At 45.4% G+C, this 27,933-nt stretch overlaps 3 protein-coding genes across 6 annotated transcripts in view; all 3 read right to left on the bottom strand.

Moving 5' to 3' along the window:
• Positions 1–10,968, bottom strand: part of LOC309715198 (A disintegrin and metalloproteinase with thrombospondin motifs 2-like) — a 31,023-nt gene extending 20,055 nt beyond the window's left edge. Inside the window, exons 1-3 of one of the 4 annotated variants that reach the window (XM_082548097.1) lie at positions 10,783–10,968; positions 8,831–9,279; positions 754–934 (exon numbers count right to left, since the gene is read on the bottom strand). In XM_082548097.1, coding sequence (XP_082404223.1) covers positions 754–934; positions 8,831–9,279; positions 10,783–10,870 — 718 coding nt within the window. In that variant the 5' untranslated portion in view covers positions 10,871–10,968. Of the gene's footprint in view, positions 1–753; positions 935–3,884; positions 4,359–8,830; positions 9,280–10,782 lie in introns of those variants that run through there. The other 3 variants (XM_082548100.1, XM_082548099.1, XM_082548098.1) reach the window with 3 other exon arrangements.
• A 2,813-nt stretch (positions 10,969–13,781) lies between these two features.
• On the bottom strand, positions 13,782–17,902 carry LOC309716418 (GTPase IMAP family member 8-like; the record flags this gene model as incomplete). The annotated part of the gene is made up of 4 exons (XM_082550214.1): positions 17,819–17,902; positions 16,586–17,232; positions 15,676–16,194; positions 13,782–14,569 (listed from the first exon to the last, which is right to left on the bottom strand). Exons 2-4 carry the CDS (start codon positions 17,181–17,183, stop codon positions 13,782–13,784), a joined length of 1,905 nt encoding a protein of 634 aa, XP_082406340.1. The 5' UTR covers positions 17,184–17,232; positions 17,819–17,902.
• A 3,065-nt stretch (positions 17,903–20,967) lies between these two features.
• Positions 20,968–26,848, bottom strand: LOC309715253 (GTPase IMAP family member 7-like). The gene is made up of 4 exons (XM_082548232.1): positions 26,432–26,848; positions 25,987–26,025; positions 25,778–25,879; positions 20,968–22,305 (listed from the first exon to the last, which is right to left on the bottom strand). The coding sequence occupies exons 1-4, from the start codon at positions 26,451–26,453 to the stop codon at positions 21,539–21,541; spliced, it is 930 nt and encodes a 309-aa protein (XP_082404358.1). The 5' UTR covers positions 26,454–26,848; the 3' UTR covers positions 20,968–21,538.
• Between the last annotated feature and the right edge of the window lie 1,085 nt (positions 26,849–27,933).

Below are 27,933 nucleotides of genomic sequence, written 5' to 3'. Positions count from 1 at the left end.
CACCATGTTTTCTAGTCTTTGGCTTAGAATGAAGTTGGTTTGGAAACATATTCAGCGATGCTTCATGTCCTGCTTTGCGTTTGTGGAGGCGCCGTGCTAGCAGTGTCCAAGCCTTGCTTTTTCTTTTTTTGCCTTCTCATACCGCGCCCCCCCTGCCATGGCTCTGTGCCCCCCCGAGGGGGCGGGCTCCACACTTTGGGAAGGTCTGATCTAATTGAACATGATGCACACAGGACAAGTGACTGTCAAAATAAAACAGGAAGTGACAAACACACCGATACACATGTACTTGAGAGGCCAAAGTAACAATAGAGACAAAGCTGACTACACACAAGAGATAACACAGAAACCAGACATGGGAGAGACCAGACGCCAGGAAAGACGAACAAGATCAAAACATACGCAGGCAAAGATCCAACCTGACAACTACAACATCAAACAGGAAACACTGACTATAAAACCCAGGATCATGACACTTTTGGTTTAACAGACTTCATTTTACGTGACTTCAAACATCAAACACATAACAGGCTGTTTGTGTGTTAATCACACGGGGGCGTGGCATGGAAACAGACCTGAGTGTTTGCCTGCTTCTCTGTGGGACTCTGTTTTTATCTGTTTTGTTTTTGCCACAGAACGACAGCAGTGTGCGTCAGCATCGAGCTCGCTCTGCAGAAGAGGAGCGAGCATGAAGCGAGGAACGCTTTTAAGCGTCAGCTAATCTGAAATGCAGCGTTTCAGTCTGAGTCTCACCTTGGACGAAGTCATCAGCTGTGTGATTGACAGCTGAGTTCTTCTTCACGGCCGAGGAGCGATAAATGATGTGCCGCCGCCCCTCCACCTCCTCTTCCTCTCCTCCTCCTGCTCCTCCCAGCCTCCATCGATCCAGCGGCTCGATGAAAAACTCCTCCTCGCCGGTGCGGATCATCCCTGCCTGGGAGACACGAGAGCGTTAATCTGAGCCAGCATTAATCAGTCTGAACGATTATTATTACAGCATCAGTCAGCAATACTTCAGCATTTTTACAGTATCATTGTTCCAGAGACCGATGCAGTGAACAGTGAGGGTCAGATTACTGCCTTGCCCAAAGGAAACACCTGAAGAGGAACAGGTGATACCAGTAAAACCAATTAAACACCTGGAATGAAACAGGTGAGCCAACAAGTGCCAGGAAGGAACACCTGGAGGACTCAAAGGAGCTTGGAAAGAAAAGCGTCTGGACTTCTTTAAGTTGCTTGAAGACGTTTCACCTCTCATCCGAGAAGCTTCTTCAGTTCTTGGGTCAAATGGTGGAGAGTCCCAGATTTAAGCCCTGTGGGAGTTTCCCCCCCCCCCTCAAAGGGGGACAAAAGGACCCCTGATGATCCTCTACCTTCACAGACATCTGGAGGAATCAGATGATAAAACTGAAGAGCAGAGCTCACAGCTGTGCTTATGAGAAAGTAAGAACGTGTCCATCAGATAAAGACTCCGTGGGTCTGTCCCACTGCACAGTCACGTCTTTTATTCGTCAGGTTTGGTCCACTGAAGGTGTGTTTTTGTAACGCCAGGTGACGTCTTATTTTTGACGTCTAGCGTCGTCTCTATGACCTCAGTGTGCGGCCTATTTAGAGTCCAGATGTGATCGTGGTGGATGTCTTTTCAACGACAAACTTAGACTCATTGTAGACGTCGTGCTTCTACGTGTGCAGGAACTGTAGTCCTGTGTTTCCAGAGGGAGGAGGACTTGTTGCTGTAGAGCATGGCTATTCAACTAAGAAGTTAGTTGGTCCAGATTTTCAAACCGAGGAATTTATCTGGGCCAGATATTTTTTTGCAGCCAGTAAGCAGCAGATCATGATCAATTTCAAACCCACACAACTGTACTGAAAAACAAGTAATTTTTTTTATTCCTTTTCCCCCTGTAAATCTGGTGACCTCTCACAAATGCACACCAAAAGGTCCATTTAAAAAGGGAGCTATAACTAAACTATTTTTTTGCACATTTGAAATAATAATATTAAAAAAAACATTTTGATAATTCCCTTTCAAATTAAAATAAATATTTTGCTGACCACTCACTTTTCCTGCCATGGATGGAGCCCCATCCGTCACAAGTATACAGACACGCTTCATATCCAGACCATTTTCCTCAAAAAGAGCTGAAATCTTCTCAAACATTATTTTGCCAGCTGTGTGTCCCTCTAACGCAGGGCTCTAGAGTGCGACCAATTTGGTCGCATTTGTGACCAAATCTTTCAGTGGTGCGACTAAAAAAAATATTTGGTTGCACCTGTGCGACCAACTGTTCGGGTAGCAAAAAAAAAAAAATCTGCAACCTTCCCTGTGGTCAGCAACAGACACACATTTTGCCCCTAACTTTAATACTTTAATTGGACTAAACCAATCAGAGATAGTCAGGGGCGGGACCTCTCTGATTGGCCGTGGTCCAGTTGAAAGTGCAGGTGGAAGTGGGAGGTGAGTAGCTTGAATAAAGTGATATCAATTCATTAAATCCTGAATCGACTTTTAAATATAACTGTGTTTTGCCAGAAACACCAGATTCTCAGATTAAAGCTCACAAAACCATTTCAACAACAACCAAACAGCAGATGAGAGCAGGTACACGGACTCCACACAAAGACGTAAACACAGACCGACGCATCAGAATCAGCTTCGTCTTTCTCGGCTTTCTCACCCGACGGCCCGCAGACGGACACGCTGTCGGAGCTCAGCGAATCCGATGTGTCCGGTCCGCGCTGTGATTACGTCTTTTTGCGCTGATTCTGAGCTGCAGGTTTTGTCTCTCCAACCAAAATCCACCGAGCCAGCAGCAAAAGAAGCAGCAAACTGCGCTTCACATTTGATCAATGTCGTCATGAATTTTGCTGTTTTGCTTCCACGACTATTAAAATCACACTCCATGCACAGCTAGCTCTCTCTCTCTCTCTCTCTGTACTTCAAGAACAGTTTCCGTCTCCAATCTCTGTTTTCTGTATTATTCATTGGCTTATTACCCACCAGTCTACCGTTGTTCACAGCGCTGTGGCTGCTGTCTTTTTCTTTCTTCACTTAAATGACCTCGGACAAGAAAGCCTGTTTTTTCTGTTGTTCAATACTGAAGAAATTTAAACTTTATATGCAGAACATTGTAGAATATTTTTAAGGTTATCTGCTATAAAAAGCCAGACCAGGAAAATCTCCATGTTTTTCTGTTTTATTCTCAGTTACTTTCACACAAAGGCATCTGCTGTGATGTTCACAATTCTGATGAAGTCAGTGCTGATAAATGATCAGAATTATAATATTTCTGACTGTCTGAGGCTAAGTTGAATCGAATCGGGACTTTGAAAACCAGAATCGAGTGGATTATAGAAATCAGTGATGATACCCAGCCCTATGAGCCGCCTAGGCACGACAGAAGTGGATGTAGCTGTAATAGGAAAAGAACTATTGCTAACTTTTCTGTTAAGGCCTGATCCTTCTGAAATTCATAGCCAGTGCTCTGACGCGGTGTCATCAGTCTTTGAATGCTGGAAAAGCACAGTGTATCCAGAAAAACACATTATATTATATCAATTATTATAAAATTTGTGTGCGCCTAACTTTTGTGGCGGTAGGCCTAACTTTTTAAAGTTAGGCGTACCGGTACGCCCATGGCAAAAAGTTAGTCTAGAGCCCTGCTCTAACGGTAGCAAGCCGAGCAATTTCCCATCCAAAAAAACGGACATATATGCACAACTGTGCATTAACAGTTCTGTCTGTGAACCCATCTCCTGCTATAGATATTACATCAGTTTTCCTCAGGTCATCTAACAGCATTTCAAACTCGTCTGACGCCAGAACTTCAACTCTACGAACTGTCTGACAGGGGTACGTTTTTTATAGCATATGTCACACTTACTTTAATTTTTTCGTCACTTATCACCGCATCCACCACGGCCAGCATGCAGTATTTCACTGTTTCAGAATCTGTGAAAGGCCTTTTCTTCTTCGCCAAGAAGCAAACACGAAGGGAAGCTGCTGCCGCTCTCTCTTGGACTGTACAGGACCCTCACCATGGTAGTACAACTCCGGTTGTAAGATTATTAAACTCGCAGTTAAACTGTACTTTTGCAGCCCTCTCCTGTGTCCGGACGGATGACGGCTGCACAGATTTCTTCGAGATCAATACTGGCGTGCGACAAGGATGCGTGCTATCCCCTTTCCTCTTCCTGTTGGTAATTGACTTCATCATGCGACGATCAGTTGACCAAGCTGGCATCGGTGTGCCCTGGCACAAAGCGTGTAATCTCACTGACTTGGACTTCGCAGATGACATCGCCCTGCTGGGCTCGACTCAGGAAGACCTCCAAAAGTTGACCGCAGCCCTGAAGAGGGAGGCGACGAAAGTTGGATTAAGAATCAGCGCCAAAAAAACCAAGGTACTCCGAGTTGACTATGCACGTGCCCGCATTCCTGTCATGATCAACCAACAACGTGCTGAAGAAGTGGAGAATTTTACATATCTTGGCAGCATCATCTCGAATGACGGGGTCTCTGATCGGGATGTCGACGCCAGAGTAGGGAAGGCAGTTGGTGTCCTGCGACGTCTCCAACCTATTTGGAACTCGACCTCCCTGAATGTAAGGGTCAAGATCAGACTACTGAACTCTATCGTCTTCCCTACTGCACTTTACGCTAGTGAAACCTGGCGCTCAACAAGTGCAATTATTCAACACCTGAACGTGCTTCAACAACGTGTCCTGCGGCGAATCCTGAGAATTTCCTACCGGGACCGAATAACAAATGAGGAGGTCCTACGAAGAGCAGGCACCCGCCCATTAGCCGATGTTGTTGCAGAAAGGCGCTTCCGCTTTGCGGGCCATATTTTACGCCTACCCCCTCATTGCCCAGCTAAGATTGCCATGACATGGCGTCCACACACTGGCAAGCGAAAGCAAGGCCGACCAAAGACCACATGGCGTTGAACATTCATGGATGATCTGAGAACTGTCGACATTGCCTGGGACGAAGCTGAAGCAGTCACTGCTGACCGACATCGATGGAGATCACTAGCTGCCCGATGCGCCGCCCGGCCTAGGAGGAACTAAGTCTAAGTCTCCTGAGATTGCTCTGGAAAGTTTGTGTAGAAAATCTGGTGTTTGTCATTGTGGTGCCTTCGTAAGTACAGCAAACACACTCACTGCAAATTAAACACATTGGTTTGACATTTGGATTTGGCGGTAAAATGAATAAGTATTTGTCAGTCCAGGCAGGGTTCATTGTCAATTTTGCGCTTTTGGAGTGAGAAAGACATGCTGTCGTCGCATCATATATTACGATGATTGTTTAATATGTTTACATCTCGGTGAATTGTGGGTTAAATATTGCTAGGCTACTAGGAGTGTTGCATTCAAAGTCTACACTACACTGTAGGAATTTTTAATTTTTTAATTTTTTAAAAATTAATGAATTAATTTTTTAAAAATTAATGAATTAATTTTTTGCGTTTTCTCTGTGTTTCTGCCAGGACCACAGGCAGGGCCACTCGCAGGTTGCTTCTGGGCCGCATTTGGCCCGCGGGCCGCCATTTGAATAGGCTTGCTGTAGAGAAACATCATGTGTGAAGGACTGCAGAGAGATCATTGGACGTCTCCAAGATGGCGTGAGCTCTTTAGCTAAAACAGTGAGCAGCTGCTCTGTGGATGTGTCACAGAACTGTCACAGACAGTTTCAAAATGTGAGCATCAACAAAGACCGAGCAGATAGTCCGGTTCATACAGACCACCGCAAACTTCCTCTTACAAAGCTTTTCACAATAAAACAGGATAAAGATAGATTGTCAGGTTTCCCAGCTCGCTGACCCAGGGTTTGTGTTTGTGGTGATTCGGACTCTTGTTTATTTATCATCATGTTCTCTGTGTTTATATTTCCTAGTACACTCTGGAGTTATTTCATTATTCCTAGTTCAGGTTGTTTCCTTAGTCTCTGGTCCTCTTCATGTCTCTGTCCTTCCCTCAGCGTTTCCCCGGGTAAGTCAGGTTCGTCTTCATGTTGCCAAGTTTTCTGTTTCACAGTCTCCCTCGCCCTATCTCACCCCTCACCCTCTCTCTCCTCCCTCTGCTCCTGGTTTGGTCAGCCTGTGTCTCTGTGTGTTCTCCCAGTACTTCCTGTTTTACTTTGATAGTCTCGTGTCTGGTGTCCGTCATGTTCAGATGTGTTCCCTCCTGTGGTTGTTCCCGTGTGTGTCTTTATGTCCTGTGTTGTGATGTCTCTCTTTCTCTATCAGTTTGTTTGTTTCCCGTCTCCCAGTTTTGTTTTGCTTGGATTCCAGCAGTAAAGCTCAGGTTGGAGTTAGAGTCCAGATTTTGCCTGCTCCACACAGCGCTGATAAATATAATGCCAACACTCGTTTACATTTATTAAACACGTCGTACTCCTTTTAAAAGAAATTCCAACATTTTCTGAATACTAACCCTTAATATTTAACATTCAACAAGGATTTAAACATTTTTAATATTTCAGCACATTTCAGTAAGTGACACAGTTTCAGGGGCAGCACGGTGGTTAGCACTGTTGCTGCACAGCAAGAAGGTCCTGAGTTCAGTTCCACCATCAGGTCTTTCTGTGTGGAGTTTGCGTGTTCTCCCCGTGTTTGCGTGGGTTCCCTCCGGGTACTCCGGCTTCCTCCCACCATCTAAAGACATGCAGTTAGTGGGGACAGGTTAACTGATTAATCCAAATTGCCCATAGGTGTGAATGTGGGCGCGAATGGTTGTCTGTCTCTCTGTCTCTCTGTCCAGGGTGTACCCCGCCTCTCGCCCTATGACAGCTGGGATAGGCTCAGAGGAAAGCACTTCAAGGGGTTATTAACAGCACCCAAAAGGTCTGATCTGCACGTCTATCAGACATCCAATGTTTAGCAGGGTGGGTCTGTGCATCTGTGGATCTGTGGGTCTGTGCATCCATCATCATTAGCAGCTCTGAGTGAGAAGCGTCAGCTCTAAAGCCTCAGTCGTGCTCTGAGTCAGCAGTAAACATGCCGGAGCTGGAAATATAAAATCATAAACCGAGTAAGACTTTTCCCATCATGCACTGCTCCTGCAGTAAACTCCATCAGAGCTTCAGTGCTGAGGTGTTCCTGTTATTGTGTCCACCTCGATGAGTCTGCAGTTTGTTCCCTGCAGCTTCCTCATTCCTCCTCCTACGCCTCACATCTGTCCTCCACATCTGGCTTCACTCAGTGACTCGGCCCACGCTGTACGAAGCGAAGGTCTCAGCGCGCCACGTTTTACAGCGTCCTCTCTGTTTCTGTCTGACTCCCTGATGAACTTAAAAGCTTTTATTTTGAAAGTTTTGTGAGCCACATTCGTGACTTTTATTGTTTAAAATCTTTTTTGTAGATGGTTGGATCAGACGCTCCTCCTGCCTCAAACTGAAGCTTTCAGCTGCCGTGGAAAATCAGGAGGCTCCACACACATCGACAGCTGTGGAAACATCTGCATCCATCAGCAGCTGCAGCTTCCTCGCTCAGGACAACGACGATGATGACGATGATGATGTTACATCCTTAAATCGTCTCTGAGAGGACAAAAGAAATAAAACTCTCCTGCCTGACTCGGGGACACGTTCCTCTGGGGCTGATATGTTTCCTCCCTACAGTCACTTTGAAACCAATGTCTGTGTTTTACCTGTCCATGTCTCGAGTCACCTGACAGGTGGGATCACAGAAGCCTGTTAGGTGACTCAGGTGAGTCACTGGTTGATGTCACCCACGAAACGCCTGATGCTTTGGCTCATGTGATGTCTCAGGTTAGTGACAGATGTTCATGTTTGACTGAAACCTGAGACGGTCGCCTGATTTGCTCATTAAAGTCCTGCAGACGTTCCTGTGGGCGGGCTTTAGTGTGCTTTAGTGTGTATGAAGCACTGCTCCATCGCCACGCTGACGAGCCTCATCACTGTTTAACAATCGTGTGATATTTATTCATGAAAGCCTGAGTCACAGAGCACTGTAGTAACAGCAGTCCATGACTGAGAACACGCCTCGCTCAGCTCACCACCGTCAGCATCAGAGGACCGTGATGAACAGGACGTGAGCGTCTGACTTAGACAGCGGTGACGGTGAGGCGAGCGCTGTCCGCACAACAGAACGCCACAAACACGTTCAAACCTTTACTGCAGAAGAGCTGTAGAAAGAACACACCCGAGAAGCTGTTTGATACACTGCTGAAGCTATTCACTCATTTACTTTTTCTATTTTTTTCTATTTCTTTTCTACTGGTGCTGAAGTGAGTTTCTGTGGGATAATTAAATAAATCTGTTTCTTTAGAGTGAGCTGTAGAAAGAACCACCTGCATGTCTACAGCCTGCTGTGCTGATGATTCTCTACGCCATAACGACCAGGCGATAGCTAAACGTTAGCTAAACGTTAGCTAAATGTTAGCGAAAACAAGAAACCCGCAGAGAGCTGAAGGATGGTGTCAGGAGAAACATCTGTGAATGTGACCACTGAACGAGCCGATCATTGACTTTGTTTCAGCTCCTCGGAGACACGAGGAGGACGTCCACAGTCCCATCTCCTCTGAACTCGTCAGGGTGGAGGTCACGCCGTTAACTCCACCCTGGTGATGGTGTTGGCAGGTCAGCTGAGGATGCTCAGTGACCTGTGGACCCTCCCGCAGCTCTGACACTACCGCTCACTTAAGTCACAGTGCAGGAACCGTGTTAGAGTTTCTTCTTCAGGCACTGATTACATGGGACCCTGTGACTAAGTTCACATGACCCAGGATTGGTCCACGACCTGGAGATTGGGAACCTTTGCTCTGATCAAACAGCTGTAAGACGATTGGGTCATGTGATACATACCAGTCCATCACAGTTGCTGATGGCGACTGACGTACCCTCCATGTTGGACACAGTTCCCATGTAGAAGCAGCCGGTGTCTTCTATTGGCTGAGAGTGGTGCTGTCCTGACTCCTCCCACTCCATGGTGGCGGTGGGGGCGACGAGGCGAGAGTTGGGATGCAGGTGTAGGTGCAATTCCTTCCCGAAGGCAGTCACATTATAGAAAAGCTCTGCCTCCTCTGTCATGTGACTCTGCCCCCACCAACCGTGACTGGGCGGAGCCTGTTGTGAAAAGGGTGTGCCCTTATGTATGTCTTTAAAGTCAGTGGGTGTGTCCTCTGGTGAGGGGGCGTGTCTTTTCCTGCGATGTAGCTGGCGAGCTGAGATGGAACCTGACAGGAAGCGCCCCTCTGAGTCTGTCCTGATTGGACGAATGATGGCGAACTCCGACAGAACCTGATGGAGAGAATCTGCAGAAGAAGAAGAAGAGTCAGTCACTCCTGCAGCGTCTGTTTCAGGACTGAAGACAATAAAACCTTCAGTTATTTAAACAAACACGTTACTGTTGAACATTCAGACCGACAACACCTGAACCTCACACCTGCAGTTCCTCTGACGTCCAGCAGGAGCAGCACTGAGTCAGTCCCATAGACTCCCATATTAAAATAAACATGTTTGGAGTCTCTAGTGATAATTCAAACCTGTTTAGATTTGATTAAGGCTTAATGTTTGCATCATTGGGGGCGTGGCCTCTGACAGGTGGTCTTCTAGCTTCACCTGAGCTGGGCCTCTAGACGTGTTTATGCTGTTGGAGCCTTTCTAATGACATCATGTGACCGATAACATGGCTCCTGTTAGGTCACTGTACCAACAGAGCATATGAGGAGGCGGAGCCAAAGACTGAGAGCATCCTGTGGTTGGACTCTGACTGGATGCCTCTCACAGAGCGTGTAGATGAGTTTATGACCTGAAACACTTCTGTGCTGTGTTTTCTTTTTACACGGCCACGTCTTTAACATACTCAGACAAAGACATTTTAAATAAAAGATATTTTAAATTTTTGTTATCAGAGGATTATTTAATGGTGATCATGAAACCAGTGGGCAGGTACAAAGCTGACTGTGGTTTGTGTGTTTTACTTCAAAGACATTACTAATCATTTATAACACGACTCCAGCTGTTTCATCCAGATGTTATAATAAATAAATAAACACTAAAACCTCTGATCCTCCCACACAGGACAGTTTCTACAGGATTACATCAGCTCAGGCTGGACACAGTCTTACTCTGAGAGCAGCTCTGTGAGGACGTTTCTGTCCTGGTGGAGATTAGAGAGCAGGACGAGGGTCCTCACGTATAGAAAGATGAACCTTTGTTTGTCTGTGAGCTGTACCTACACTGATGAAGAGGAAGGGCGAGTGGGCTCTGTCTGAGGTCATGGAGGTCTCTCACACACACACACACACACACACACACACACACACACACACACACACACACACACACACGAGGACTCAAATAACACTTCACTCCTGAACCTCACTGCATGTGAAGGTCCCCAATTTGTAGAAGTGTCCCCACTGTGATGTGTAAAGGCTTGGTCCTCATGTAGCAGGAATGTGAGCACAAACACACACACAGTGAGGATTTGATGAAATATGATCTGGATGGCTCACATTCCCCAAACGTCTGAAACACGTAAACACTGAGATTTACTGGGAAAACGTGCAGAGGAGGGGCCTCACACCGAGAGCCGCTCTGTGATTGGTCAGTGTGCTGATGGACTGTTTGACTTTGACCTTGACTGCACAGTTCAAAGGTCAGCACGCAGAGCACTGAATAGAAACCACCACAGAAGAAGAGCAGGAGTGTTACTGCATCAGTGCAGCTGCTGTGTAACTGGTGTGCAGATAGAATCAACAGTACTGCAATGTCAGTATTGCAGCATGAGAAGTATTAGAGGAGAGTCTCACCTGTGCTCTGGGTGATGTAAACTGAGTGCAAACAGTGGACGTGCAGCAGAAAGGTGATGATCAATAATCCACAGCGACGCTCCTCCATGCTGACAGTGAGGCTCTCTGTGAGGCAGACACACTGAGACTAACTGCTGAGCAGACTGAGCTCGGACAGACACTCCTCCACTCCGTCATTATCTCCTCCCTCTGACTGCCGTGTGCAGCACGGTCCTTCCCCTCCAAGCTTTCTGAAGGTCCTGGATCTGGTTTCACACCAACAGTACGGGACAACAGCTGACCCACACAGACACAAACACATGAACTTGTTCTTCTATCCTTGTGAGGACCCCAAAAACCTGAACCTGTGCGGATCAGGGACCTGACTTTGTTTGGGTCTGTGAGGCATTTTTATATTGATGAAAGATTTTGATTGGTTGAAGAAATGCAAATGTCACAAGCGCTGCATGGTTTTTTAGTTATTAACCTCATCAAAGTGCTCCCTAAAACAGTGTTTATTACTTTTTAAACAACAATATTCAAGTTTGTCTGAAGCAGTGGCTCCACCTGCTGGTGAAGCTGCACTTACACTCAGAACAGTAACATGAACTCCATGAAGCTTGAGTCGTAAAAACAAAAGTGTTAGTAAGTGGACTGTTACGGAAGCATAGAGCTGTATCACATTATAACATGAAACCTTTATCGTTCTAACATATGGTTTCATGTTTGTACATATTATCATGTTATTACAATATTGTAATAACATGATAATATGTTGTACGAACATCCGTTTTTTATTGTGAGAGCTGATGTCAGAGCTTCCTGCTGATGGAGCAGCAGCTGCTCTCAGCACTGAGTGATCTTTGGTCTGCACAGGGGTGTCCAACATCAGGCCTGGGGGCCACAACTGGCTTGTCAAAGACCCCCACCCGGCCCACTGGACATCTTTGGAAAATGTAAATGAGGCCAAACATTTAGGAACTTTCACAGGATTTTATTATTTTACAGCTTTTCTGTTATAAACCCCACCGACCGACGCTCAGCACCAGCAGGAACAGGCGAGGTCTGAGGAACCAAAGGACGTCCCCACAGAGCTTTCTCAGCTGATACCCCAACCTTAAACTCCCGGCGTGTCCACCACAGCTTCCCAAACACTCGTCCCGTTTCCTCGCTGATTCCTGTCGTCACCGCTTTGAAGGAAGTCTTTGACTCGAACGCTGCTCGTCCTAAAATAGTGTTCGCTGAAGCACTTTGACCCACTCCGGTTCTACCGAGGAGGACGATGGTGAGATCTGGATCCATGACCTGAGAACACACACACACGTTTCTGCTGTCATTTGAGTTTCTCTCTGTGTGTCTGTGGAAAGTCTCCTGTGACAAAGTGAACTGAAACCAGCTCTATCTGTGCATGAAGCCAGATAACACACACCAATGAGTTCAACTGCAGGAATGTCTTAAAGACATAAAGACCTGGATGGCCGCTAACTTTCTGCTTCTTAATTCAGATCAAACTGAGGTTATTGTACTCGGCCCTGAAAAGCTTAGAAATATGGTATCTAACCAGATTCTTACTCTGGATGGCATTACCTTGGCCTCCAGTAACACTGTGAGGAACCTTGGAGTCATGTTTGACCAGGACATGTCCTTCAACACACATATTAAACAAATATGTAAGACTGCTTTCTTCCATTTGTGCAACATCTCTAAAGTTAGAAATATCCTGTCTCAGAGTGACGCTGAAAAACTAGTTCATGAATTTATTACTTCCAGGCTGGACGACTGTAATTCATTATTATCAGGAAGTCCTAAAAACTCCCTGAAAAGCCTTCAGCTAATCCAAAATGCTGCAGCAAGAGTCCTGACAGGGACTAGAAAGAGAGAGCAGATTTCTCCTGTTTTGGCTTCCTGTTAAATCCAGAACATTGTTTTTATCACTGGTGACCATTCAAACAGAAATCTGTCCGTTTTGTAGTCCTGTGGTAATTTTTCCACTCCTTTATCCTGGGATATTTTTCATCCATGCAGCTGTTATTGTTTTTTTCTTTCTTTACAGATTTATCAGATTCTCTGTGACTTTAGTCCATTATATAAAGGAGCAGCTCTAACATCTGTCAAATGTCTTTTTTGACATACTGTCAGAAATTAAGCAACAGAGGACAAAAAGTATTCATACAATTCCTGATTCGTCACAAACAGGTGTGAACAGGGCAGGACAGTGTGAGCGTCTTTGTTATTTTATCTGCACGAATAAGGAGAAAATTATAAAACATTATTTAATCTTTTCCACCACCTGCATCGTAAGTACAGGTGTGTGGTTCATGTGCTTAAACTGTTCTCTGTGTGACCTTTAACGCCACACACAGGTATGTTAGCGGGCTAGCTGTGCCTGAGCTAAGAGCTTTAGCTCGTCCTCATCCTCACTCTTCTTCTGTGGTGATCAGCTGGTCAGCCACTGCAGGATCAGAGCGACTCACCTCTACATCACTTCCTGCTGGTTGGATGGTATTGATCACTGATCAGGTTTCTTCTTGTTTGTGATGAGCTACATGCTAACAGCCTGTGCTGCAGATCAATAACCAGAGAAACTAATGACGACGAGAGGAAGCGTCACAAACAAACCCCATCACAGTGACCGTGTTTGTTTCAGGACAGAAGCTTTTTAAATAAAGTTAGATTGAATTTGCTGACGGTGGACGATCCTCCACAGTGAGGGAGAAATTAAATCACTGATGTGAGCCTGATACACACCTGTTACCATGGCAATAACCGTGTTGATTCATTCATGTCTCTGTACTTTAATGTGTCAGCTGATCTTAATGCAAACAATTCAGATGGAAAGTGTTTGAAGTATTTATGTTTGTTTTACACAAAGTACAAGTACTATGAAACTGTACTGGAGTAAAAGTTACAGTACAGAGGGCCAATCGTGTTTCAGAAAACTGCTGATCCTGAACAGGAAGCAGACCAAGTCCAGTCAGGTTTTTATTTCCTCAGACGCCTCCAACATCCACCAATCACAGTCAGACATTCAGCTCTCTGAAGAGTTTGTCCAGACGGCTGGCTGTGCTGCAAAAACACCCACAGCAGATCTTTACAGTCATTCTGTAGATGTGCATCATGTGTATTATGTACCAGTGCCTGTGCATGTGACTGTGCATTTGCTCCCTTTCCCCACTCAGCCAGTTTATTCCCTCAGACTGTACGCGTAGGTCCAAGTGTTTTCCTCTGTTCTCTGAGATGTTCTCTACATGACGGAGGAACTCTCTGACCTGCTCTCTGTTTCCTTTCTGATTATTGTCAAACACACAGAATCTGCCACGACTCACGGAGACCAGTGCAGACACACAGCTGTTAGACTGGATCATCTGATCGATGGACCGACCTCTCAGCTCATCTCCGTGAGTGAAGAGCACCATGGAGAAGTTATCATCATCAACATAAAACATTTTTCTGAGAGCGGTGAGGAGTGCAGAGTCTTCCCTGGACATCCTGCCTATCCTGACCACGAACACCACGGCGTGAGGTCCTGGATCAGACTGTTGTCTAATCATCTCGAGGCGTTTTTCCAGCTGATCTTCATCCGAGTCTCTGGCTGTGAATCCTGGAGTGTCGACCACTGTGATCCAACAGCCCTCCACTGCTGCTGACCCAGAGACCACCTCAGCTGGGACCGGTTCAAACCCACATCCTGTCGGGAACTGCTCCGATCCCAGGATGGTGTTTCCTGCTGAGCTCCGCCCTCCTCCAGACAGACCAATCAGAATGACTCTCCTGTCCACCAGTGTGAGAGACGCCATGAGACGATCACCTGGAAGAGAAACACGCTGATGTTAAACTGCAGCCATGATGAAGGAGCTGAGAGCTTAAAGCGCCCTCTGCTGGACAGCAGCAGACACAGCAGAGCGTTCAGCCGAGTCTAAAGAGGAGCAGTGAGTGAAACCAGTGACCGACACCAGTGACCGACACCAGTGACCGACACCAGTGACCAGCATTATATCCCCCAGACTGTAAAATGTGAGCTGGAGTGAATCTTAGCTCAGATTTCAGAGTTTCTTTGAGCTTTAGGTAGAAAAGTCACTTCAGACGAATCTGACTGAGGGCAGAAGTGAGAGAAACCCCGTCCAAGCTAACGTGGAGCTTCAGGCAGGAGCAGCTCAGTGAATAATTACATGTGAGGGTGTGTTTGTGCTGGAGCTGTGCGACATGACCAAACCTTACATCCCGACACACATCTATCGTCCCGACAATGATATTAATCACAAAATTTACATTTTCTGTAAATTCAGTGAATCTCGATCAGCTCGACCTGCGTGAAGTGAATGTTGGAACGGCCGCCATTTTCTTTGTATTTATCACGTGGCGTGCTGCGGGGAAAAGCCTGTTCTAACGTTTGAGTCTAATATGAAACGAGAGATGTTTTACCTTCATCATGTCGTCATATCACACAGCTCTAGTTTGTGCACCAAGTTCAGAGGAATGAGGCTCAGCGAGGTCATAAATGAGTTTCCTTTGATGTGCAGATGAAACCTAACATCTGTATGTCACAGGTATGTGCTGCGTTACACACAAACACACAACATCATGTTACAGACATGGACATCCGGCCCTGAACACACCGATCAAACTTCCTGAGGATCTAAAATAATCTTTTCCTTCGTGCAGTCATTAAATATGTGTGCACGGATCAGCTGATCCATGCTGACACACGTGGGTCATGTGACATGTGGATTTTTGGGACTTCTTTAACAGATAAATACATGCTGCGTTCAGGGTCCTGAGGAAAGCTGGGACACTCGAGGTTTTCCTGTCTTAGTTCCCCTGAACGCAGCATGCAGGCTCGGTGTAGAAGCATATGAAGGTTATCACAGGGTTTAAATGAGCTGCTGTGGGCAGACAGGAAGCTGTGAAGGTTACCTGCTTTCTGCAGCAGCTCTCTGACCTGCTTTCGTCCTCCTCCTTCATTGTTGAACAGGTGAGTCCTCCCTGCGAACCTCTGCACCACCTGATGGAGAGGACCTGCTTCATCTTCAGAAACAAAGTCCTGCAGACTTTTGTCCTTTAAGGCGTCTCCTCCTGTGAACAGCAGGTAGCTGTTCTCAAACCGCCGAGGCCCGAGGACTCTGATCGCTGTCTCCACGGCGCGCCGGTCCTCCTCGGTGAACCGACCGACTCTGACCACCACCAGAGACAGAACAGGTGTGGAGGAGCGGGGCAGGCCCAGGTAGTACTTTTCAATCAGCTCCTCTGATCCTAAAAGTCCCGGAGTGTCGATCACTGTGATCAGCTTCCCAAACCTCTGTCCCGTTTCCTCTCCGATTCCTGTCGTCACCGCTTTGAGGGAAGCCCTCGACTCAAACGCCGCTCGGCCTATGATGGTGTTTGCAGAAGCGCTTTTGCCCACAGCGGTGTTTCCCAGCAGGACGATGGAGACACCTGGACCAGAACAGACAGAAGGAACATGATGAAGAGCAGTGACAGGTAAACAGCCTGTCTGCACTCACACTGCTGCTGCCTCACAATCAGTCTCCTCATTACTCCACACAGCGACAGCCTGACGCAGCGACAGCCTCGTGGCTGAGAGCACGACGCCCTCTGAGGGCAAACGTGGGGCTCGTACTGATGTTATGATTATTACTCCTCATACTGAGGTGACGACACTGATGTGTCCAAAACTGAACCGACTAAATGTGAACGGTTCTTATAGATTCACTGCTTCTGTCTAACAGTGATCCACCTGACAGGTCAGAGGTCAGGATGACTGACCTGAACTCTCACCTGTCTGCCTGCCTCACCTGAGGAGAGCCTGGGCTTGTTTCTAACGTACCTTCTGCTTTGAATCCCAGCAGCTCGCGGGTCCTGTGGCGTTTAGCCTTCTTCAGCAGCTCTCTCACTTGCAGCTCTCTCACTTGCCCCTCGTCTTGAGGCTCTTCATTGTTGAACAGATGATACCTGTCCCCGAACTTCTTAATGACGTCTTGGAGCGGGCTTCTCTTAGACTGGCTGATGTGATCCTGCAGTGACACGTTCAGCTCATCTCCACCTGTGAAGAGCAGGAAGCTGTTTGCCAGACCTTCATCGCCAAGGACTGTGATGGCTGCCTGCACAGCCTCCTTTTCCTCATCCGTGAAACGACCAGTCGTAACCAGCACCAGGAACAGCAGAGGGGTGGAGGACCGCAGGAGACCCTGGCAGAAGGTTTTCAGTTCCTCTTTTGAGCTTACAATTCCCGGAGTGTCGATCACTCGGATCCACTTTCCTAAAACGGTTCCTGTTTCCTCTTGGATTCCCATCGTCACCGGTCCCCACCCTCCACTCAACCTAAACGCTGCTCGTCCTAAAATCGTGTTACCAGAAGCGCTCTTTCCCACTCCGCTGCGTCCCATCAGGACGATGGTGAGATCAGGATCTGGAGACGGAGCCATTCCTGGACCCAGATGTCAATCCACCATCAGACGGAGCGTCTTCTTCCTCCTCCTGAGGACACACAGAGGTCAGAGTGATGAAGAGCAGTATAATCACAGTCCTGTGTCACACCTGAGTGTGTGAGTTCAAGCACAAACACACATAAGTGCACTCGTTCTTCATTTTAGTTGTTATGGAGCAGCGGCCCCCACCTCCCCGTGCAGTCAGCCTTCAGCGTGCAGGTATGCAGTCTCTGCCGTTGGTTTGCACTCCCCGTTTCAAATCAACCTGCAGAACAGGACGAACTGGTGCACACGGGCCCTCAGGTAAAACGGTGACAGTCGCAGTGAAAAGATAAGGTGAGCTTTCCTGCTGCTGTCCTCACTCTCAGAGCGCTAAATATGAGGCGAGACCCTTCTGAACTCTGTCCTCTCTGGAGGAGGCAGCTCGTGACTCCGTCCAAACTACTGTAATCCACCTCTGTAACCAGTAGGTTACAGGTTATGCTCTGGAATCTGAGTACTTTACATGTTTCCCTGTCAGCGCGCACCTGTATGACATTAACAAACCCGGACCGGTAACAACCGCAGCTGCAGCGCCAGGACCGCCCGGACCAGCGCTGGTCCCGGTCAGTCCCGGTCACTGTTGGACTCACCTGCTCATCTTACGGGTCCGACACAGACCTCTCTGCGCTAGTGCGACGCTCTTCACTGTGGTCCGCGTCCCCACAGGACCGGAAACACAATAGCTCCTTCAAAATAAAACAACTTCTTAAACGGAACTCTTTAAAAACTTGCACGCAACATCAGCCCGCGATTTGCCGTAAATACTATTCTTCTAAGTCAGGGGTGTCAAACATAAATAATTAGGCAATAGTTAAACAAATAAATAATGGAAAAGTTCCTGTTTTCTTTAAACTATCCAGTATACCATATATTCTCTCTCTCTTTTACAATCGGTCTTTTTCTTACAGTTTAGGACCAAACAGTCATGCTGACACTACAGCAGCATTTCTTTACCGTGTAGACAAACTGAGACATTTTAAAATTACACTTCTTATTCTTCTTATATGAATTTATCCCACAGATTAAATGCATAGTTAGACTTTGTTACACTAACAGAAAGGGCAGTTTTACTGGTCCGGCCCACGTCAGATCAAAGTAAGTCAGTTTAAAATGAGTTTGGTGACAGACTGCAAGAGGTTGAAAGCATAGAGCAGGTTTGAAAACATCCTTCTCCACTGGTTTAGTAGCACAATATACATTAATATCACCAACAATGAAAACCTTTATATATATAACATATTTTGGAGTTATTTAGTTGGACAATAAATAACAAAAAAGGATGACTGCTACCAAGCTCAAACATATTTAGTTCAGAACTAGAGAAGGTAAATACATTTACTGTGTATGGTTTAGTTAGTGTTGCTATGACAAGGTGTTGTGGCTGTAATGTGGTATCAAGAATGTGATGCTGCTGTTAGTAGTATGAACTATATAATGACGGGGCAGGGATGATTGGAAAGTCGGAGGCTCCAATCCCCTGAACAGCTACCCTGAGGTACCCCTGAGCAAGGAGAGGGTTAGGGTTATTAGTTATTATTAGGGTTAGGCTCTTATTTTGAAAGAAATACACGTTACCATAGCGACCAGGGCGCATTAAGGGGCAGAGAGGAGGATGTTACTCTCAATGTTGGTGCATTTTCAGGAGGAAGCTGAAGTTACACAATGACACAGTTAATTCAAGTTTATTATTATATTTACAAAAGACCCGTTTTTTCCTGGTCGTATCATTTATTTTGTTGTATTTACCCACAACACCTTAAAGGCCGCTCCCTGTCTGACATTAAAAAGGTTGGGGACCGCTGCTGTGCAGCATGAGGGTTAATAAAACCGCACTCATATGAATAAACTGTAAACGGATTCATTCTTGTACCTCCACGCCACAGGGGCCCAATCCTGCACCCAGTGAAGAGGTGATCGTTTTCTCCTCATTTTAATAAATTGACTGTTTGGTCTTTGTTCCTCACAACATGTCACCATGAAGATTAATTTAAAAAAATCAAAATTAGCTGTATGTAAGCAGCAGTACATGAAAAATCGCGGGACCCGCGGTACAAGCTGGTTTAGGGTTATTTAAATAAAAGAAGCATGTCTCTGCAGATGCCCAAAGCTTAACAACACAACCGCTATAACAATTTAACTTTTGTACCACCAGATGTTCATATACTTACATTTGAAAGTGTTTTCCTCTCCTGCTTCGACCACCATTGTTATCAGAAACAAATCTTCTCTATGACCCGCAATAAATCCTGGGATATAGCCCAGGAGTTGTATTTGTATTGTACTTTGTATTTTGAAGCCTCAACATTTGCTTTATTTCTGTTGCTATGTTGGGACCATATTAGGATGAGGGGTCAGAATCTGGAGTCATGCACACTACTGTTTCATTTAGTGTGTATCCATAAGATTTGTACAGCAGGTCCAAGTTGTGCCTTGGAAACAGGAACGTTGTCTGCATAGAGGAGAACTGTAACAGCAGGCTTGTACAAAGTGAGGCTTTGTGCTCACATTTGCTGCAAACACTCGTTTTAATTCTGTCTCCGTTTTGATGAAGAATTCACTTGAAATCAGGCAAGAACTGGACTTATTTTTTACAATGTGTTCTTGTGAATTGATTGTGTATCACATACATTTGATTTGACTTTCTGCAAGACAACAGTCGTCCACTGGCCAAAACAGTTTTCCAAATACCTCCACGTGATCTAGCCTGGATTTAGAAAAGAATAGCAAAAAATCTGCACCCCCTGCTTCAGATGCAGTTTGTGTTTCTGTGTTCAGAGGCAGTGGCGAGAGGGGAGACCTCGGATCATCCAGCTGGAGAGCTTGACCAGGAGGAGTTGAACATTAACTCAGCTCTTCCAGGACACCCTGCAGACTTGGCTGCTGGGTGTCCTCAGACGAGGGATGACGTGAACGCCAAACTGGAGTCCATCGCAGGTCGACTGCAGGTATGCGAGTCAGACCTACTGAGGAGGGTTTCACTTTTCTCTCTTCTTTATAATTGACTCTTTTCTCTCTCTCTCAGCTCCTTGTCTCAGAGTGGGAGGGATTTGAAGCACAAAGGGAGGAGCTTGTCATTTGGTTGGCTAATATGGATGTCCCCCTGAGTGAGGTTGACCAGCTGACAGGAAACACCTGTGAAAAACTGAAACAACTGCAGGTGTGGGCTTGTTTTGATATGACACATATTTGATATGATACATACGTCAGAGACATTATCCTAAACTGGACTAAAAAAGGACCATGAGTACAACATGAAACTTACCTTACATAACACTGAAGTTCATTGATACATAATAATGTAAATAACCTAATAATGATCCTTATTGCTGTTTTAGAGCAGCGGTGCTTCAAAGGATAGCTGCAGATTATACAGTACAAATAAAATGTTCACGTTTCTCCAACGTTGTCTTCCCAGCAGTTTCACCGGATGGCCAGGAAGCGTTCGCAATGTCTTCTCGGGCGCTTCTCCGGCACTGATAATTGGCGTCTGTCTTGTGTCAGTGACGTAAAAGACGGATTTAATGCGACTTGACCGCAAGTCGCATTAAATAAAACAGCAGTCGCTTTCTAAAACATCTGATATGTACCACATACGAAAGTGACCCAGGTCGGATTTGAAAATATCAGATTTGTGCCGTTCACACTGTCATAGCATGATCGGATAGATGGGTCACATAGGGTCAGAAAAGTCTTTCACCTGCAGCGTGAACGCAGCCAAAATATGAGGGGGGAAAAAAAGGAAAATTTCATCTTTTTATTTTGTCAGTAATAAAAAGTGACATTAAACAAACTTTGACAGTGAAGTATGGTATATAAAAGCACTTTCTCCAGGTTACACAAAATACATCAAAATCATGAGACAAACATGAAGATGCGTTCATAGATGCTACATTTCCTTATGAGACACTGGTCACGATGCACTTTGGCCACACGTTAAACTAGCACAGATTCAGAGCATGGCATCATTTCTCCATCTGCACATGAACAGCTGAAAGTCTGTCATTAAGATCGAGGTTGATCACGGTTTCTGTGGGATTCATAAACTTCCAGTTTCTTTACAGCTCCTCACTCAGTGTAACATTAAAGTGAACAGAGGGTTCATTTTCATCACACATAGAAAAAGAACAAGAGAAGATGCATAAACATGTACACAAAACAGGCTGCTGGCTGCTGGAGTCTGATGTCAGTCTGTCCACTCATGGGCTTCCATGACAGTGATCACATGACCTGGATGCACTACCATCATGGATTAAACAGAACAGATGAAGGATGAGAGTGAACCTTCAGTCTGCTGAGGAAGTGTGAGCAGCTCAGTTCAGCCTCAGCTTCTCGTGGAACCTTTTAAGGATTTTATCAAAGGAGGCATCTTTGGCCACCTGCTCCACGACCTGACGAACTCCGCTCGCTAAAGCCAGATAATATCGCTGCACCTCCTCCCGTTCAGACTGCTGTTCCTCCTCCACCTGCTGTTTCTCCTCCTGAGCCTCCTTCAGCTTCTTCTCGTACTTTAATTCCACTGCTTTGATTTCCTCCGTCAGCTTCTTCTCGTAGAACTCTCTGAGCTCTGACTCTCTCTGTTTCAGCATCTCCTCCACCTGCAGGTAGGTTTTGTTGGAGTAAAACTCTCCTCCGTGGTCGGCCACCATCTTGTCGACCTTCTTCAGCAGATCCAGGACTTGACCACGGTCGTTGGCTCTGAGATTGTTGAAGACGTGGTATCTGTTTCCAGCCTTCATCAGGACCTCCTGCAGCTCAGTCCCTGCTGTCTTCAACATGTGATCAAAGTCTGCTTTGACTTTGTCTCCGTGGGTGAAGAGGATCATGGTGTACCTCCAGGCACCCTCTCCAAAGATCTCCTCCACCTTCTTCACGGCGTCTCGTTCCTCTGCTGAGAAGGGTCCCACCCTGATGACCAGCAGGATGGCGTGGGGCCCCGGGGCCGACATGTTGATGCATTTGGAGATCTCCCTCTTCACGGCGTCTTCAGACATCGTGGTGTCGAAGAGGCCGGGAGTGTCCACCACAGAGATGGTCCTCTGGAACAGCTTCTCCTGCTGCTTGGAGCACTCAGCCGTCACTGAGGAGGAAACAGATCAGTTAGACTCTTGTTTTTAAAAAAGTGAACTTCATGGAAACTCTTGGCATGTCTAAACATAAATAATCATTTCACCCTCTTCATCAGAGTGCAGATGATATACTCTCTAACAAATGGCATAGACACACATGGCAGCTCTTCTGAGGTAAACGCTCCAGTCTGTCCTTATTAGAGATGGACCGATCCGATATTACGCATCGGTATTGGTCTGATACTGACCTAAATCACTGGATCGGATATCGGAGAGAAACAACAAATGTAATCCGATCCATTAAATATCAAAAAAGCACCTCACAAAACGTATGCCATGGTGTTACTCAGCTCATAACCGTAGCACGTCGGAGGGCGATAGAGCGGCTGCGGCGGACGAGACCTGTCAGCGGTCTGGTTGAGCATTTGGAGGCTCGCTACCAAACCTGCATTTAATCTCAGAGAAATGTATCCAGACAAGTAAAGCAAGTGTGCAAGTTCATCTCTGAATGTTTGTAAAGCATTCCATTCCGTAGCTGCTGTTGTTACCACTGTCCTGTTTGAAATGGATACTAACTGACTGGATGCTCATTAACCTTAGAACACCTGGTGTGTGTGTGTGTGTGTGTGTGTGTGTGTGTGTGTGTGTACAGAGACAGCCAGGTTCATAATGGATATGAGGAAGATTTTCCAAAAAAAGGAGCCACGTCAGGTAAAAGTGTAAAATCAAATGATCCATCAATCAGGAATAATGTTGGATCAGTGTTTCAATGTTTATCTTTTATTAGATGTTCGTGTGGTTTGGTTATTTGCCTTTTGGTTGAAAGTACACTGAGAGGACTTTTTATTAGTGATCTTAATAGTATTTTTTCATATTAATGTAATTTTTCATCTAATTGAATCTATTTGTGTATGATTGTCAGTCCAAAGAGGGAGAGAGGAAAGAGGGAACGTGAGGAGAAAGAACAAGGTCAGGAAGAACCAAACTTTTTACAGTGTGGACCACCTGAGAAAATGTCAAGCTCTCCTAAGGACCACTATGAAAGCATGAAACTCATAAATCTGACAACACAAAATTAGCATCTGCAGTAAAGATTTTTTCATGCATTCTACCACAGGCAAAGTTGCCTCCATTTTTATAGTTTTTATTAATATTTTGTAATAATTTATTTGTAATAATTCTGTTTCCGGAGTGTTTTTATGTGTCTGTATTATATTACACACAAACACATTAAAAGTGAATCTCTGTCCAAAAAATGCTCTCAGTTTACTTTTTACTCACTGTGAGCATCATTCATTATTCTCCCAGTAATTAAGGTTAATATATGTATTTTTATTCCAATCCATTCTTCTTTTGCAGCATTTAAATAACCTTGATCAGATTTGATGGTTTTGTTACAGACTTTAAAAAAAGTGTTTTGCTTTTCTTTCACAAATGTGGGATTAAATTGTGTTAAAATGTACAAAGCAGTGATGTCATGTTTTGTGACGAGGACCCAGGCACAGAGAGACTTGATGAATTTAAGAATCTTGTGATTTAATAAAGAAATTTGCAGACTTGCACAGAGATGGTAAAATTATGATGACTGATAGCGGAGACGAAGACAACAGACGGTGAGGACAGGGAGGAGCAGGGGCTTAAATGCACCAAGGAGACAGTCAGAGACAACTCGGGACAACATTTAAGGACGCAGGGACTGACGGAGACGGGTTTATCTTGCCTGGCTGGGCAGCTCTCTGGGTGCTCAGCACCCCCACAGCTCTGATCCTAGAATCGCCCCTGCTTCAATCATGAAACTGATCAGTGATCAGCTGATCGTCTCTCGTTTGTTTATCGTTCACTTTGCAGCAGAAAGAGGAAACCAGCGGCTGAACAACAGCTGCACGTTTAAGCTTGATCAGCTGTTGTTAGAATTTATTTAATATTACTTTCTACACCAGGATCTTTTTCTACAGCTGACGTAACTGTGCAGGGGCGGATCTAGCAAAGTTTAGCCAGGGGGGCCGATAGGGCATTAACAGGGAAAAGGGGGCACAAAGACATACTTTTCTTTCTTATTCTCATTTAAAATGTCGAGCTTTTAATTAATTATCTGAATCTTACACCCAAAGTTTTAATCTGATGTAAAATGTACAGAAGTCCATTACTGTAGTAACTGTTAAGTCTAATATACCCTGGTAAGCTATAGTACTTTTTCCTTTGGGTACCATCTGTGCAGTCTGCAGCTCTGTTGAAGAAAGATGTTGAATCTATTTAATTATTCTTGAAAAATAATTTATGTATGTGCCTTTTTTTTTATTTTATTTTTTTTACATGTGCATTAAATTAAAGTTGATTTCATCAGTTAAGCATCACGAGGTGGAGGGTGGGGGTGGTTCCGTCATTTTTTTTTGGGGGGGGGGGGGGTTTGCTGGGCGTTTGCAACCCTATTAGTTAGGTTGTTTAATATTTCTGCTAAGTACTCTTTAAAATACCAGAATAGGGAGGATGGAGCAGGTTTAAGTTTATTAGATTGATCAGTATTGCTGAACTATGACATATTTTGGGTGCAGTGTGTTTTTTACAAACAGGTGTAACAGAATAGCTTTAGTGTTGTTGTTTATCTTAACTTGAGTAGGAACTTATACAAAATGTAGCAAGATATTAAAAAAACAGTTTGATTGATTATAAAAAACGCTATATCGGATTTATATCGGTATCGGCTGATATCCAGATTTATGATATTGTATCGGACATAAAAAAGTGAAATCGTGCCATCTTTAGTCCTTATCTGCAGCTTGTATCTGCCCGTAGCTCGTTGCCACAGGTGAGGACAGGAATGCAGACCGACCAGCTTCCGTGCTCAGCTCTATGCACTGGTAAAGCCTCCAACTGTTGAACTGTCAGTAATGCCTTACTTAAAGTCTTCTAACTTTACTCCAACCAGGAATGAACAGTGTGGACCAAGAATCACTGTTCACTGATCCCTGCTCTTGAACGGGGGGACCACCACCCAATCTTCTGGTCCAGAAGCATCACCCACAACTTCCAGAAGTTACAGACGCATTTCAACCAGGAAATCCAGAGCCTTAAGGCCCTCAGGCAGAGTCTCATCCATCCCAGAGGCCTGGCCACAGGTGGAGGCGGGTGGTGTGAATGCCCAAGTTTGTGAATGTGATAACTCCAGAGCAAGCCAGCATAAGCTTTTTGTGATCTTGGACCTATTTGAATCTCTCTGACCTTGAACTCAAGGTCAAAGGGGAACTTTTCTGAAAATAACCTAGTATCTCCACAGGTACAGCTGCTAGGAGAGAGGCAGCACTTCTACTTTCTTTAGATTTGATTTTGATTTAAAACTGCTCTTGCACCTTTGCCTGCGACCTTCTGTTTCTTAGTCCTTGTTTCGGTTGTGCAGACAGAGACCTTCATATTATTAGACACCCTCGTGTGTGTGTGTGTGTGTGTGTGTGTGTGTGTGTGTGTGTGTGTGTGTGTGTGTGTTACCTGAGGCAGAACCAGTTGCTGCTCTGAAGACGTCCTTTCCCAGGATGGTGTTTCCACTGGAGCTCTTCCCTACTCCAGTCTTCCCAACCAGAACCAGCCTCACTGAACACAGACACACATGTCAGCTCACTGTTTGATTCCCTAAACTGACTCTTTATCTCAGGTTCTTTATCACAGCTGTGTGTGTTTATACAAACATCTGGACTTACAGCTCACAGGTTCGTCCTTACTGTTTCTCCTTGCCCCCACTATTCAGACACACAGATAAATGAAAGAGTTCTTACTGATGATCTGGTAAAAACTACATATTTGTTCTGTGACTTTTATATATCCTTTATTTATCTAGTAAAAAATTAAAATTGCATTAAAAATGTGTTTTTTGGGAGGAAACTGGGCAAGAGGACAGCAGAGAAATACAACAATAGTTTAAGTGACCAAAAAGGACCGGATTGGTTATAATGTAGCCGCTTTGTAAATCTTGTCCACTAACGTCTCTTTACCAATATAAAGTAAAGACGTTACGCATTAAAACACACGGAAACACTGGAAATCAGTTTCTGGCACAACACTGGTCTAACAGGTTCTCCCTCAGCGAGAAACTCCGGATCCTGACGCTGTCGGTATCCGCAGGTAAAATAAAGCCCACCGACTCACCTGCCGGTACACTCGCTGCCATCTGCGCTTGTTGCTGCTTCTGCCGGACAACTTCAGCTCCGAGTCCGGATCCTCAAACTCTGGAAAGAGCTCGCCTCTACCTAACCAGTGCAGGGAAACACCGACTGTGTTTAACACAGGTGCGAAATGCCCTACCGGAAACTCAGTTTGCTGTACCTGCCACACCTGCTGCTTCACTATCCAATCACAGTGAGATCTCGGAGTGGAGAATCTCCGCTGTAATAAACCGTTCAGCCTAAAGTGGAGGAGCTTCACTGTGCAGAGGAAACGTCAGCTGACGACTTATTTAAAAGCATCACTCTCACTGATCGATCTGAATTTTCTCTCTTTCTCATTAACCTGGTTTCTATTTTCAAGTGAAATTACTATATCTGCTGGCGCCCTTACTCGTGGTGACGGGGTAACTTTGGTCGAGACGTTGAGGTACGTGATGTCATCACGGTGTTTGCTATGGGCTTTCCTACGGCGCCGGAAAGATGGAGGTGCGCTGTGTGTAAATGAAGATGAACCATATGAACTGCCTTGTCTATGTTGATGGCTGAAGGCTAAAGAGAGAGAGTGCCGTCCGTACCTCTCTTATCCTCCACACCCTCCACATGATCACTGATCAATGGCCCTGAGCAGCATTTTCAGCGAGTAGGGGGATGATCTCTGATCTGCTGCTTAGAAATTCATACTGGAGTGCAAAATTAAAACCAATGGAAGATGGACAAGAAAAGTTCAAAGCCATCAGGTGCCAAAGATACAGGTAAGCAGATGTGTTATTGGATAATGGCAGGTCATCCTGAAACAATCATAATCAGAATACTTTATTAATCCCTGAGGAAACTTTGTGGGTTATAGTTGTTCCAGGAAGAAATGGTAAAAACAGTAACAGACTAAACTCCAAATAATACAATATGCTACAGATTTTACACATTTAAGAAATAGCACTAACGTATGCAGATCACTCAGTTATAAATACCAAGGATTAACAGAGGGGATTACAAATAAATAGCAAGAAAATTGACGAGAATATTCCAGAGTAGAAAAGAGCGTGTGTGAAAAGGGTGTAACTATTACAGTGTTCCCAGTGTGTTAGATGGTGCGTGTTTATGTTTATCTGGTAATCTCCCTCTCCCACTGCTGCTGTGATAGCCAGCGTGTCATTGAGTGGGTGGGAGGTATTATCAGTAGCGGTTTTTGATACGGGCGACACGGGCGGTTGCCCGGGACGGCATCGTGGTGGGGGGCGGCATCACGGGCATCAGCAAAAAAAAAAGAAATGCTCGTGCTCATGCTGCCACGACGTCAGCCAGCGCGTATTGGGAATGGCGCTGGCACCGATCGGTTTTCTATCGCCCATTTGCTGGGAGTAAGGGCGCCCTCCGTTTGCGAGGTGCGCCTGCTGGTTGCGGCACAGGGAGGAGAAGGCGGGGCGGCGGGGGAGTCTCAGGCTGGCTGGAGCAGCGTCTAATAACCAACTCGCAAAATAAAACAAA

Source organism: Aulonocara stuartgranti (assembly GCF_965226115.1).
Source record: "Aulonocara stuartgranti genome assembly, chromosome: 10".
NCBI classification, from domain to species: Eukaryota; Metazoa; Chordata; class Actinopteri; order Cichliformes; family Cichlidae; genus Aulonocara; species Aulonocara stuartgranti.
This window is presented reverse-complemented; position numbering and strand designations above follow the sequence as displayed.